The 13,829-nt window shown below is 38.5% G+C and overlaps 1 protein-coding gene across 2 annotated transcripts in view; it reads right to left on the bottom strand.

Moving 5' to 3' along the window:
• Positions 1–12,764, bottom strand: part of GPC5 (glypican 5) — a 643,004-nt gene extending 630,240 nt beyond the window's left edge. For both annotated transcript variants that reach the window (XM_069878636.1, XM_069878646.1), the window contains exons 1-2: positions 12,602–12,764; positions 64–225 (exon numbers count right to left, since the gene is read on the bottom strand). In XM_069878636.1, coding sequence (XP_069734737.1) covers positions 64–225; positions 12,602–12,764 — 325 coding nt within the window. The remainder of the gene's footprint in view (positions 1–63; positions 226–12,601) is intronic.
• Positions 12,765–13,829: the final 1,065 nt, after the last annotated feature.

Genomic DNA, 13,829 nt, shown 5'->3' with positions numbered 1-13,829 from the left:
ATCAAAGATGAAAATCAAGAAAAGTATGAAACAAGTTGGGAAACAAAAAGCTCAAAGCCTCACCTTGAAAAGCAGCTGCATTACGAGATATTAAAAATTTTAATGTAGCACTTGCTGTTTGAAGCACTTGCTGTATATCTTGCTTCACTGCAGTCTGATATCTTTCTTCCATCTTTTTCGTACAGCATGTTGGATTTTTAGAAGTACAAACCTGGAGATCAAGTCCTAGAGAAAGAGATAATTACATTGATTACTATAAAACAGTAGTACACAATACATAAATACACAGAAAACAGTTACTTTGGTTTTTACATAGGTATAAACCCCTAAAAGAAATAACCAAGGCTTTAAGGATATTTGGTCTTGTTAAACAAAAAAAAGCGAATACTAACTAAAATTCTGTGGTAGGAGTACACTTAATAGAGTTAATTAATGTTATACAATGTAATTTCTCTAACACTGTAATCTTATTCTAGCTGTGAATATTGGTAACTAACGTTGGTGAAATACATGAAATATGCATTTTACATCATTGCCCAGGTGGTAGATGCCCCATTCCCCGGAACGTTCAGGGTTAGGTGCAACCCAGTTAAGTTGAAGATGTCTCTGCTCATTGCAAGAGAGTTGGACTAGATGGCCTTTAAAGGTCCTTTCCAACTCAAGCCATTCTATGATTATCTGGAACACTGAACTCCTGGCAAGTACTCTTGTTCTTCTGTAAGTCTTGGACTGCAAAGAGCTAACTACAGCTAAGTATTACAAACACACTACTGGCAAGTCCATTCCTGATCAGTATATAGTGAATACTTTCATATTAACTTTTATATGGAGCAGTTTATACTTATTGCAATATTCACAGAATTGCATAACAACAGCCTTTTTTCCTTTTTGGTTTCTGAATATTCTGCTTGTAACAAAACCAGCAATTCATTGGTGTCCAAAAAAAGGCAGGCAGCCATCCAGTCATGTAACAGACACTGTAAAAGAGGTGAACCGTGTCACTAAGTTGTTTGGACACATTTCAATGTCATACCCATTTCAGTTTTATTGTATTCTTTATCCCTCTGTATAGGTTCTTTAGGTTCTTTTCTGAAAAGTAAAGGTTTTATTTATGTTCGCTTATTTAAAACTAGATTCCCTATCTTTTTAATTATTTGCACGTATACTTTATTAACTTTCAAACAAAGCAGAGAGCTCTGAAATAATTGGTTGTATTACCTGGTCTATTAATGTTTGTTGGTCTCACAATGACAAATCAAGCAATTTTGCAGTTCTTTGCAGTACTGTTTTCCTTAAAACTCCAATTCTGCTGTTCAAGAAAAGTCTTTTATCTTTATAAAGAAGCTCCTAGCCAGCATGACTTATGAAGAAAGCGTGCAGGAGAGACTGAGGTCACTTGTGATACTACGAATCTAGGACAGATTTTTTTTAACCTGCAAGCATGAATTTTGAGGTGTCTAGTACATCATTATTAATACTGCTGCTCAAACTTACATTTGGTAACTAATATATACATTAATTTAAGTACAGCTGAACTGGGACTCTACAATGAACAAAGCCTATTAAGAGAACACTTCTGTCCTATAAAATGCCCTCAAGAAATAGAAGGTAAACAGTTAGGCACAAATTCATAATTTCATCAATTCATCTAATTAGACTAACATCTGTATTAAAAGATGAACTCCTGTGCAGCTGAAACCCGTAGAGCTATTAGAAACTCTACTATGTAATGTACGTTAAATTCATGTCTGACCTTGCCCCAAACTTGTCTTTGTCAAGAAACACACTCAGCACCAGAAGAGACTGACACAGAAGACAACTCAGAACAACACTGAGCTTGGCTTATACTCAAAACTGCGTAAGTTTCAGACGGAGAAAAACACTAAACAAAGTACTTAATCTCAAGATATCCAGAAGATAACCTCCTGCTCTTATATTATTCTAAAAAAGGCCTTTCCAGTCTTCCTGCAATATGCTTTTTCAGTTCATCATTAGCACTGAGGTACCTCATAATGGCTTTAGTTTCCAAATCCTTTTATTCCACCAGATGCTGGAAGCAGTCATTCTCAAAGTGCTCCTCTTACTTCCAGTTTCACAAAGCAGCCTGAGAACTCCAATCCACTTACCTCACGTACCTCTTTTTCCTAATTATTTAATGTAATTATATAGATACAAATATTGATTTTAGCAAAATTCTTAGCAATTTTCATATTTGTTGATTTCATTCTTTTTTATATGCCTGACTATCCTTATTTTCTTCTTAACCTCAGAAGATTTTAGGTAGCATTATAAAAGACCAACACATCTGCCAGAATAAGAAACACAGCAGTAGTTTGAACTTGAATTAAACAACAAAGAGGATAAACTGATCTAGAATAATCTTACTAAGGATTGTCTACATTACAGCTTTCTTCTGTTCTTCTTCATGAGCTGAACTTATGATTAGCAAGAAAACAGAACTATATGGTGTCACACTGAAGACTCATGCACACCGCTACACTTTTCTCAACTTGCTTCTCTGTAGTGATGCAGCGTCCAATATACACATTTTCCAGAGATTAAATTAGACAAAAAACGTTAGCATATCATTATAGAAGGCCACAAACAGAATTAATGAATTAATAATGCACAGAAAGACTTAAAAGTATAAAAAATTTTAAGGTTCAACTGTTAATTTGCAAGTGGAACATAAGGAGCACTCCAAAGTTTTTTTCAGGGCTAGGTTAACTATTTTAGTATAGCTGAAATGAAAAGTATTAAGAATCAGAAGGCTAATTAAAAAAAATTAAAATTAGACTGTTGTATTCAAGTCATCAATAAGAATTCAGATTTTCTAGCTGTTCTCTAGGGGCAAATATACAGAGATTCATTACAGTCCTTATTGATTATATTTTTGAACTAGGTCTATGATCTTAAACACTAACCTAAAATATAAAGTATATCTTCTTTAGAAATGTTTCCATGGTATTCAAAGTATTACAAACAACTATTCAGACTTTCTCTATGACATAGACCATTGGTTTGTTAAATGAAGAAGCAAGGTTTGTAAGTGGCTGGAATATGTTTGATTCAAATGGAGTATGGATGATGCCTTTTCTTTTCTTCTGTTTTTTTGTTGTTGTTGTTCAAGACATCTGTAAACATCCTCTGATCCTCTGCTTTTTTTCCCCTCTGTATTTTTTTGTGTGTGTGTGTGTACATACAGGTGGGTGGATAATTTGCTATGTGAGATCTGCAGTTAGATAAATTGCTTCAACTATTACTGAAGAGCTAGAGTAAAAATTTTTGTTTGCTGCCTCTAAGATAGAAGGCACAAGGTAAAAAAGACAATACAACAAAAACCCAATTAATGAAGCAACCCTTCAAAGTGAGTGCTCACTTGAAGCTGATAATTCATAACTTCTGATGTTCCTGCTGCTTTTTTTTCTGCTTTGAGTTGTGTGCAAAAGGGCAACACACAGTAATCAGGGCACATCAGTAGAAAAAAGTGTCTCCTGAATTTTAACCTTGTCAGCACCATAGTGGTGGGACATCATGATAATTTAATTTGTGATTTCTTCAGGAAGTAGGAATTCTGTAATGTGATTATTGTTCTGGCCTTGGTCTGGGCCTGGGCACATCTTAGATGTAGGATGCAACAAAACTTCTCAGATATTAAACTTCTCAGATATAAAACTCAGATGGAGTCCTCCATATCTGAGATATGTTGGACACGTTTCAGCTCCAGACTAAGCTCAAGGTACTTAACATCCCCCTCCGGTGCAGGGGAAGGAAGATTTACCCATACAGGCTACAAGGGAGCTGGGCCAGACACCAGCCAGTGGATGAACAGAATTTCAGGGTTCTGACACACAATTTTTAAACAGCCTTTCTATTTCTCCCTCTGTTCCTCCTTGTGTAACTTCAGGACTACTGTGAACTTTGATTTAGTTGTTATTGTAGTGAAGATTAATTCACTGAGGTTAAAAAGGGGAAAGTGCTATAGCTGTTTAGCTTCCAGCATGGATTAAATTCAGTAACAGTAAATGCACACAGAGATACCATGCTTTTGCCCCATACCCCTTCCCTGAAACTGTAAAATTTTAAATGATATATCCTCTTAATCAGCTGTAGGCTTTAGATTTCCTGATCAAAACTAATTTTTCTTCTTTTTTACCTTCATTTGAGAACAGATTCATCACAGTAAGGCCGTCACATTTAATTCAAATCTATTCCTACTACAGAATGAAAAGAGGAAAAAAGAATGCCATGTTTTTCTGATGCTACCTCTCAGTTGTAACATAGACCACTTTGTTTTACTAACAACATAAAAACATTCACATTTTACAGGGCTGAATCATATTAGTTAATACACTTTTAGAGGGGTTTGTTACTCTTAATGAAAAGGTGCAAATTTCTTGAAACTACAATTGTTCTCAAATTTTACCTAAAAGAGAACAAGCAACACACAATTTAGGCAGTATGCAGTATGTTATAATTTAAGTTAATGTGGTCTATCTTTATTTAAAATTAATTTAATTTATTCCTTTTCCTGTAACCTATTTAATAATTTAAATACACTATACTGTAAACTATTCACTACCCTTGGCAAAGCAGCCAATTCAGAAAGGAAAAAAAGAAAAAACAACAAAGACTGGATGGCCTAATGCTAGAACAGGTTGCCTTGAGAGGTCATAGAGTCTACATCCTCAGGGATTCTCAAAACTTGACTGGACGTGGTCCTGAGGAACCTGCTGGAGCTGACTCTGCTTTGAGAAGGGACCTCTCCTAGGGGATCACCAGAAGCACCTTCCCACCTCAGTCATTCTATCATCTGTGACAACAGAAGCTGTTAAGGAAGGTGCATCAATACCACAGAACTGCCAGAGAGACTCATTTGCCCCAAACTCATCATGCTGCATAGGAAGATTACCATTAGCTGTATCAAACTTTAACTGGGGAATTACAAGGATTTTGAAAGAGAGGAATGACTTTGGCAAGAAGCATAAACATTTCTGACAGCAAGAAGAGACAGTGGAGAGGAAGCAGCAGCCTTCAGAGGGGGTATGTCCCTGCTGGCAATATCCACAGAGAACCCAGTTGAGCAGACCTGCTTATTACGAAAACTGGCAAATGAGATCAATCACTGAAAGGTGACATTGCTCAGAAGAGTTGGCAGGTATTTAAGGGACATCCTTTGATCAAGTAGACAGTCCATTCCGACACTCCAGTGGGTAGACTTATCAAGGGACAGGCTTGGGTAAACAAGGAACTCATTACATCCTTTCACTGTAGAAAGGATGGAGGTGAAGTTGTGGACAAGTTTTAAGAAATAGAGAAACATTGCCCTGTTGTGGAGGAATGCTGTTAAGAAAGCCAAAGCTCAACGGAAGTTTCAAATGGCAAGAGGTATCAAGAGCAAGAGCTTGTACCACTATGTGACCAACAGAAGAATAAACCAGGAACAGTGGGCCTGCTATTGAAAGGAGTGGGTGATTTAGTGCCCATGGACACAAGTAAAGCTGAGGTATGTACTCCCTTACTTGCCTTGCTATTCACTAACAGACTTCACCAACAAGCCCAGGCCTCTGTGCTTAGAGACAAAGATTAAATAAGAGAGGAACCAGCAGTAGTCAAGAGGATTGAGTGTGGCATCTCTTGTGAAATCTTGGCCCATACAAGCTCATGGGACCTGAAGAGATGTATCCGAATGTATGAGTTATTTGAAGTCATTGTAAGACCACTCCCTATATATTTTTAAAGCCTGTTGACCCAGTGCAAGTTCCCAAAGAGGGAGAAAAAGTAAATGTTGCACCCATCTTCAAAAGAGCAAGAATGTAACTGAGGACATTGCAGGCCAGTTGGTCTTAGTTTGTTAAGTGTAGAGCAAGTCTGATAATTCAGTGTTAGACTTGTACATGTTCAGAATTATTTATAGGTTTGGAAACAAGATTTGGAAAGTTTGCCATCTAGAACACGACATAATCTTTACAATTCATGTTATTAGAGACAAGTGGAGTAGTACTAAGCTCTTCAATAAACTTATTACACAGTCTAGATACCAAATAATTTAAGGGGAAAAAAAAACCTCTGTGAAAGCTAAAAAAATGAAAACACTCAACTAGATATATTTTGCTTCTGTTACATCACTATAGTCCTATAGTTTTCTTGTGACTTATTAGAAAAACATTATACAATTTTGTGCATTACAGAAGTTTTCCCAGTACAATTGCTCAATCTTGAAACATTAACACAGCTTGTAAATAGGCCCAAATGCCAGCAGGAGACTTTAAAAACTATTCTCAATGCAGAATGTAGCTGTGTTGCATTTGGGGAGCCTTTTGTTTTGTTTTATGAAGTATTTAAAATGGTAAAAAACCACCTCACTAGCATGTATATAAGATGACCTACCTTACCATAGTAACTACCTATAAATGACCTCCCTCTGCTTGGAACTGAAGATTTAAGAAAGAAAACTTGGTTAAGCGTCATTATCAAGTTGCTTCAAACACAAATAACATTGTGCTACATATAGCATCATTTTACTCAATGGTTTTGTTGTATAATAAACCATAATTTCACAGGCAAAGTGTGTAGCTGAGCTGTCAAATCAAGCAAAAATTAGAACTTGTGAGTACTACTCCTCATTCTCCTACTGCCTTGATGAGTGTCTCTTTCCAAGTAAATAACAGCTTTATTTCTTAGAAGCAATGATCTTCCTACAAGATTCAGAGAAGTACCACACCTTTGTGTTATTTTTCCAGTATGTACAACCGTTCAGCTACTATATTTTAGCTATTAACAAATAATATAGATAGCATCTGCTCACATGCAGTTCCATATGTATGTAGGCACAGACATGCATAATAAATACTTGTGTTAAAATTAAATAACCTAAAGATTAGTTCTATTACCCAAACTGTGCTTAATATTTTACACAAATATTGGGCAATACCATAGCTTTTAAACCTTTTAACTTTTGTAAAGCAGAAGCTAATACGAAATTTTATCTAAGCTTATTATGAGCTTCAGAATAGCTTCAAGAAGACATTTAGCCTTCTGGTGAAATTCTAAAACAATAATGAATATCTGTTTATGGTTTCAGGTGACTCTTTAATAGTCTTTTATTCCTTTGATTTTATGGTAAACATTTTTTTAAGAAACATCTTTTTAACGTGGATATCATTTCCAACCCTAACGGAACTTTGTTTTATAATTTAAGACTGCTAATCATGTACATATAAAGTACATTTTATTGCCTTAGTTCTGTTCCAGCTCATTAAACACAGCTGCTTTTGATGGTCAGGAAAAAGTAATCAAATACAACACGCAAAAGAACTCAGTGGTATAAAAATGGAGTGGTTGCTCAAAATCCACAGACTGGCTTTGTAGCTGTTTCTTTATAGAGCTACAGAACAAGCAACAGCTTACTGATAATGTTTCAGAAAAGGTTATGTAAACCAGCAAGTGAAACAGGTTGTTCCATTTCAGTATAACCAGTGTTAAAAAACCACACATCTATTCCTGTGTTTTCACAACTAAAAATCTTCCTATCTTCCACAAAAATTGTTTTGTCAATAACCAATTATTTTGAAATACAGTGAGAAAACTTTTTCTGCTCCAGTAAGGAATATTGGCTCTTTTCAGCAGCAGATTCTGAAGGCTCTACACCACAATCTGGTTTTAGACAATATCACAAGATAGTTAGAATTGAAATAACTTAGACTGTAATAAATATACCATAACATAAATGCTTATAATATTGGAAAAGTTTTACAGCTGAAAACAATCTAGATGGGTATGGAAAAGACAATTCAACAAGAATAAAAAGTAAGTATCCTGAGGTATAGGTTTACCTATTTCCAGAAATTCTGGAACCTTTTTCAAACTTTCATTCATGGTCTTAGTCATACTATTGCACATTTTCTGTACCTTGAGATAAACAAGCGCAGACAAGATGAGGACGTTAATTGCCAGGACAATAAAATACCAGATGCGTGGTAAATTTCTGCCTGACTACTTAGCCAAATACTTCCAGGAGATCAAATCCAGAGTCTGAAAAATCCCAGAACAGACATAGGATTGTCACAATGCACAGTCTTTTAAAAGTCAGCACTGAAATGCCACAGGGCCTGGAAGCAGTTTTTCAAAACAATGGATTATCGCAGAATGGATTTTCAACCCATATCAGCCAGAAGTCCTCATGCTCACTCTATAATACCCGTTTACTCATTTTTTTGTTCTAGGTGCCGCTGCAGACTTAGCATTAATCACTATCATTATGACTGCCTTAAAGTACTTCAGCATTGCTAATTAAAAGAGGCAGGGATCAGACTCAAGTACCTGGCCCTGACTTGTCCACACTCTTAAACTATCACCTTATGCCTTTCTGTGGCTCTGTCCAGATGGTGCCAGGATTTTTGCCAATGCAGTGCCCAGCTACATTTCTAGAGATGGTTCATTCTACCTATTGTTTTCAGAAGACACCATAGGCAACACTGTAGCAGAGGTTGGGCTCCTTCTTAACATGTTACACTGCACTCACTGTCTGCAAAAAGCCTTCGTATTTTTAAGACTACTTGAATTGCAGTGACTGGAACCATGAAAATCCACAGTTCTTTGTCATTACAAGAACTTCATACTGGATCTAGAGAAGACTCAAGGGCAAAGCCTGTCTAGTGAGGACAGTCATTCCTTTCTACAGGATACCAGCCTTAAGCAGTGTAGACACAAGCCAATCTACTCCACTCAGAAGAGCCAAGACTTGGTCCCTTGCTCTCTATTTAACCAGATCAATTCCTAAGGCCACTGAGCACTACTGACTTCCTAGTGAAGTTGCAAGATGGGAGACAGAGACAGGGAAGCTGTTACTTAGCTGAGCCCATTTTTTTGTTGGTTTTAAACTCATAGTTTTATAAGAATTGTTTCATTGTGATCGTTTTGTGCCTCCAGAAGTGAAATACTGCTTGTATTCAGGAACTAACAATTTATGTCCAAACACACACAAAAATATATGTTTTAGGCAATGTCTTAACAAAAAAGTAGTGATATAATTCATCATCAATAACTGATATGACACAGCAATTCACTTCCCATCTCTTCCTAGTATATATGGGGTAAACAAGTAGAATTCTTCCAAAAGTTGTTTAGGTTAAACTAGCAGAAATTGAACACAGGAAATATAAAGAATTTAAAAAAAAACATTTTGCATACAACAATTTTTTTAAATATTCAAGTCATATATATACACAAAAAACTCCAAATATTTGAGGTCTTTTTATATGTATTTCATGCTTTGCATATTATTTGCTTTTCCATACAATGAAAGGGTTCTTCTGGGATTTTAAATTATTGAGGTCTTTCTGTACAGTCCCAACAACACCACACTTGTCACACAGGACCAGACAGAGAAAAAAGAAGCATTTTTTGCAACTAACATCTAAAATCATTATAAAAGTGACAAATATTTCTACATAGCACGTGATGGGACTAAGCATAAATCTGTACTGTAGTTCACAAATCACCGCTAGAAAAGACTGAGCACAGTTGTTCAAGTTTCTTCATTGCTACCGGGTTGCAATAAAAACTTTGGTTTTGTTAAATATTCATTTATCTTTAATATTAGTCACCAATTATAACATCGTGATACCCCATGTTATGTGAATGATAATACAAAATCAAATTCAAGATCAACTTTGTGCATATACCTGGCACTACTGCATGTGGTGATAGAAATATTTTTGCTCCTTCAAAGATACATGAGCCACATCCAATTGCTGAAAATTATATAAAATAACACATGGGGGTTTTGAGCTAACATATACTCAAATATATGTTCCCCAAATTTGGAACACATGGCAGTCCCCAAATGAAACAGAACTACAATTTGCATGATTTACTGATATAACTCTCCTTAGTTTTTGTTAGCACTAAGAAGAGGAAAAGATACAACTGTGAATGCTACAATCCTTTTATATATGCAATTAAAACAAGGCAAATATAAGCCAACCTTTTCCCTATAATTTTATTGACTGTTGTGTTAGCCTTACAGTGTATAAAAATCAACACACTAACCCCGCTCTTTTTCAACTAGTGGTCCTTCTCCATGTAAAAGATGTGGTTCAGCTTAAGACATTTAAATGAACGTGTCCTTATACAAGCTAGGTCTAAAGTACAACCAAAGTAAGAGACATAGGCAACAGAATACAGGCAAAGGACCTACACAGCTCTCTCTGAAGTCAACACCTAACATTTGATAACTGAGTAGCTCCTACATGCCACTGGCCACACTGACCATGCAGTGCAGTTGTCCACAGGGAGCATCTGAGATGCCAACAGTATCCCACCTGCTGCCATTCCAGAAAGACGTAAATCTCTCAGGAGGTATTGCATCTGCCGGCCCTGTGGGGATATTTCAGACATTCTAGGGAAACTTAAATGGTGCTAGATGCCTATATTCAAGCAACAAAACTAAGCCTTACAAAGGCAGCTTTCACACCTATTTTGACAAATGGACACCTACAGAAAGTGTTTGTATGTGTGTGTGTATTACACACAAACACATTTCTGAGTGGCACCAGAAAGGTTTTAAAATATTTTTCACTTCTTGCCTCAAAAGAAGGCTTAACACAGAAGATCAGTAGTAAAAGTGATGTTTCTTTCCTCTTCACATTAGGTTTCCAGCCTACAAATATCTTCAATGACACCTAAACCTTCTAAAATACTCATTTAATGCCAAATGCCATCCCAAATTCTGAACAGATTTTACTGTTCACAATTATTTGTTTCGTTTACGTCCGAGATCAAAGCCACTCAGAGCCAGAACATTGATGCTTGTACTCAACTCCCTGCTGGCTGGAGTTTTCCAGGCTGCCCACAGCAACACAATTCCTTCAGAGAGTGAAAAGCTGCTGACCATGCAGCTGTACCGCACCTCCTGCTGACTGCTGCTTGCCAGGGCAGCAGCAGAAAAAGAAATTCTTTTATTACTCTTATAAGTCAAAACTGGCATTTTCTTCAGGAACAGGAAAGACAGAAAAGTCAAAAGAAGAAAATGAGGGCAGTGTTATAAAAATGTTATAGAGGAATGGAAGAAATCAAAGAGCAGGGCAGAACAGATATAAGGTACAATAGTTCTTTCCTCTTGAGGCAACATTTTCTCCCTATCCCCAGTATACAAGTAGCATATGGTATCAAAATAAATTACAGTGGCAGAAAAAGTGTAACAGTTATGCTAGAGTAGGGAATAGAAAGAACATAGATAGACTGATACCATATAACTCATACTGATGTCATTCCCACAAATAATCAACACAAAAAAATTAAATCACTGACAAGGCTTTGACTCAGATTTCATTTTCCAGACATCTTCATTTGCATAGTACCTGCCTAATCAGGCTTTCCAATTAAAGTATTTATTTTCTCTTTAGAGACAACAATAATAAAATCTTTAGCTAAGGACAATGTAAGAAGACAATGCGTGTTGTCAAATGTACTGACAACCTAAACATAGCACGTTGATTTGCACACCATGTTACTGTGTTAAGTTTGGGATTGTCTGTTATTTTTAAAAGCAGGGTCATTAAAAAGCTGCATTATTAAAAAGTAACCCATTCAGGAATAAACATAGTATGCCTTATCCTAACTTGCAGAGATAATAAAAGCCACTAAGATTATCTTAAAAAAAGGAAGAGGCTGTCAATACTTTAAAGTGAGAGAGGATGTTAATTCAGCTTTTGTTGCATTGATAATCACTTTTTGTCAGGAAAGCACTGACTGACATTTACTAGTCAACTTGTCATCTGTACGTGAACACACTTTACAGATACGTGTTAGAAAAAAAGAAAAGTGTTTTCCAACTCTATGTCCCTAACCATGAAAATAGCTGCATTTTGATTTTGTGATTAGCACTCTGAAATCAACTGAGGCTGGAAACAAACCCCAAATCTAAGAAGGTACGTTTTATTACATACATGCTTAGTAAAATCATTTGTCATCCAGTGACAAAAAAAAAAGTTTCATTTTTGATACAAATACCAGGATATACTCAAATTGCCATTACTCATCGGGTATTTTATTTGGTTACAGCCAGAGGCAGACATCCAGTAGACCAAGTGTGCCGAGCCACCCCTCGCAGCGGTGTAAAACATTCTCATTTCACACAAGAGTAACTCCACCGGTCCAAGAGGCAGATCGGTGGGTGTTCGATGTACCTGTGCCTGCCCACGGGAGGCTCTAAGCTGGCTGACCCCCCAGCTGGCTCTTTCTCCTCTTCACCGCATCGACACGGCACGGAAACGGGCACGAGGGGATTTCAGGCGGGTGTCGGGGCGCTCCAGATTTTGCAGGGCCCACACCTCGAGAAGTACGATTTCCTCTCTTGAGTAAGGAGCCAGACAGCCTCCCGCGCCACGAGAACGACTCCATCAACCCCCCGATGCGGCTGCGGAGCCGGGAGCCGCGGGCGCAGGGAGGCGGTCAGCGGGCTCCCGGTGCCCCGCGGAGCCGGAGCGAGCGAGCACCGGCGCAACCCCCGCCGGCAACACCCGCTAATCGCCGCCCCCGGCACCAAATTCAAACCCGCCGACCCCGCACCTTCTGCCCCGCGACGGCTTTCCCTTACCTGCCCGCGGGGACTCCGGGATGCCTCTGAGGGAGCCGAGCTGCCGCAGCTGGAAAACTTTCCGGACGCTTTCGCAGCTCGGCGGCTCCGCAGCCCCCGAGGCAGCGGCCAGGAGCAGGACGCCGAGGCCGAGGACGCCGGGGCTGAGGCTCTTTCTCCCCATGGCCCCCGCCGGCAGCTGCCGCGGGAGTGCGGGGCGCTGCCAGCACCGCCCGCCGCGTCCGCGCTCCCCGCCGGGACCCTCCCACCCCCGGCGGCGGCTGGAGAGCGCTGCCCACCGCCGGCGGAGCGGGGACTCCGCGCTCGGGGGTGGGCAAGGCTCCTTTGGGCAGGGGAAGGGACCCCGCGTACACCCGGGGTGGGGCCGAGGAACCTGCAGGGAACAGAAACAACGCGTTGGTATGTAAGAAATTAACCCCAAAAAGCATGGGAAAAAAAGAGTAGCGCTTTTAGGAACTGTTCGCAATAGTCTTATAAACTGGCAGTGGCTTGGGACGCCAATCTTTTTCTTTCATGAATCCAGCTATCTTCAAGATGTCTTCAAAAGTTTCAGTTTTCTTTGGCAAAATTAACAAAAGACCAGTTTACAAAATCCTCTCATGTTCACGAGCGGAAGTCCGATGGGATCTGTTAGAGCAGCCAAGGAAACAGATGGGTCTCATCAGGTTATCTTTTAAATAGCTTCCTTTATGCCAGAATTAAGAATCCCCTCCACGCGTTAATTTAAATGGCACACCTTACCCCTTAGAGCTGGAAATTATTCTTAATCCATTCTGAAGCTGCTGGTGGTCATTCAGCACTGTACAGCATTAGTCAATCCCAGCTTCAACTTTAAAACAAATCTTTAATCCCTGGCAGCAATTTCAACACAAGACAGCAAAAATAGTTCTAAGTGTCAATTATTCTATGCATCTATTGAATACGGGTAGCAAAATGACACATAATTTATTAAAACTTGCACTATGATCAACCATTTCACTGCTGAGCAAAGCAATAACAGAATGGCATCACATGAACATTATCCAGTCTAATGAGTGACAATTTGTAAGAAGCAGAGAGCACTATTATTTCCCTTTGGTGAGTATCCCTGAATCATCTATACTCCTGGTCTTGGCAACTTTTTTCTGTCAGTGTCCTGGTTTCGACTGGGATAGGGTCAGTTTTCTTTTCAGTAGCTACAGCATTGTAGGTTTAGTGTGAGAAGAAGGTTGATGACACATAATGATAT

Source organism: Phaenicophaeus curvirostris, chromosome 1 (assembly GCF_032191515.1).
Source record: "Phaenicophaeus curvirostris isolate KB17595 chromosome 1, BPBGC_Pcur_1.0, whole genome shotgun sequence".
NCBI classification, from domain to species: Eukaryota; Metazoa; Chordata; class Aves; order Cuculiformes; family Cuculidae; genus Phaenicophaeus; species Phaenicophaeus curvirostris.
The sequence above is the reverse complement of the archived record's forward strand: the minus strand, read 5'-3'. Positions and strand labels throughout refer to the sequence as shown.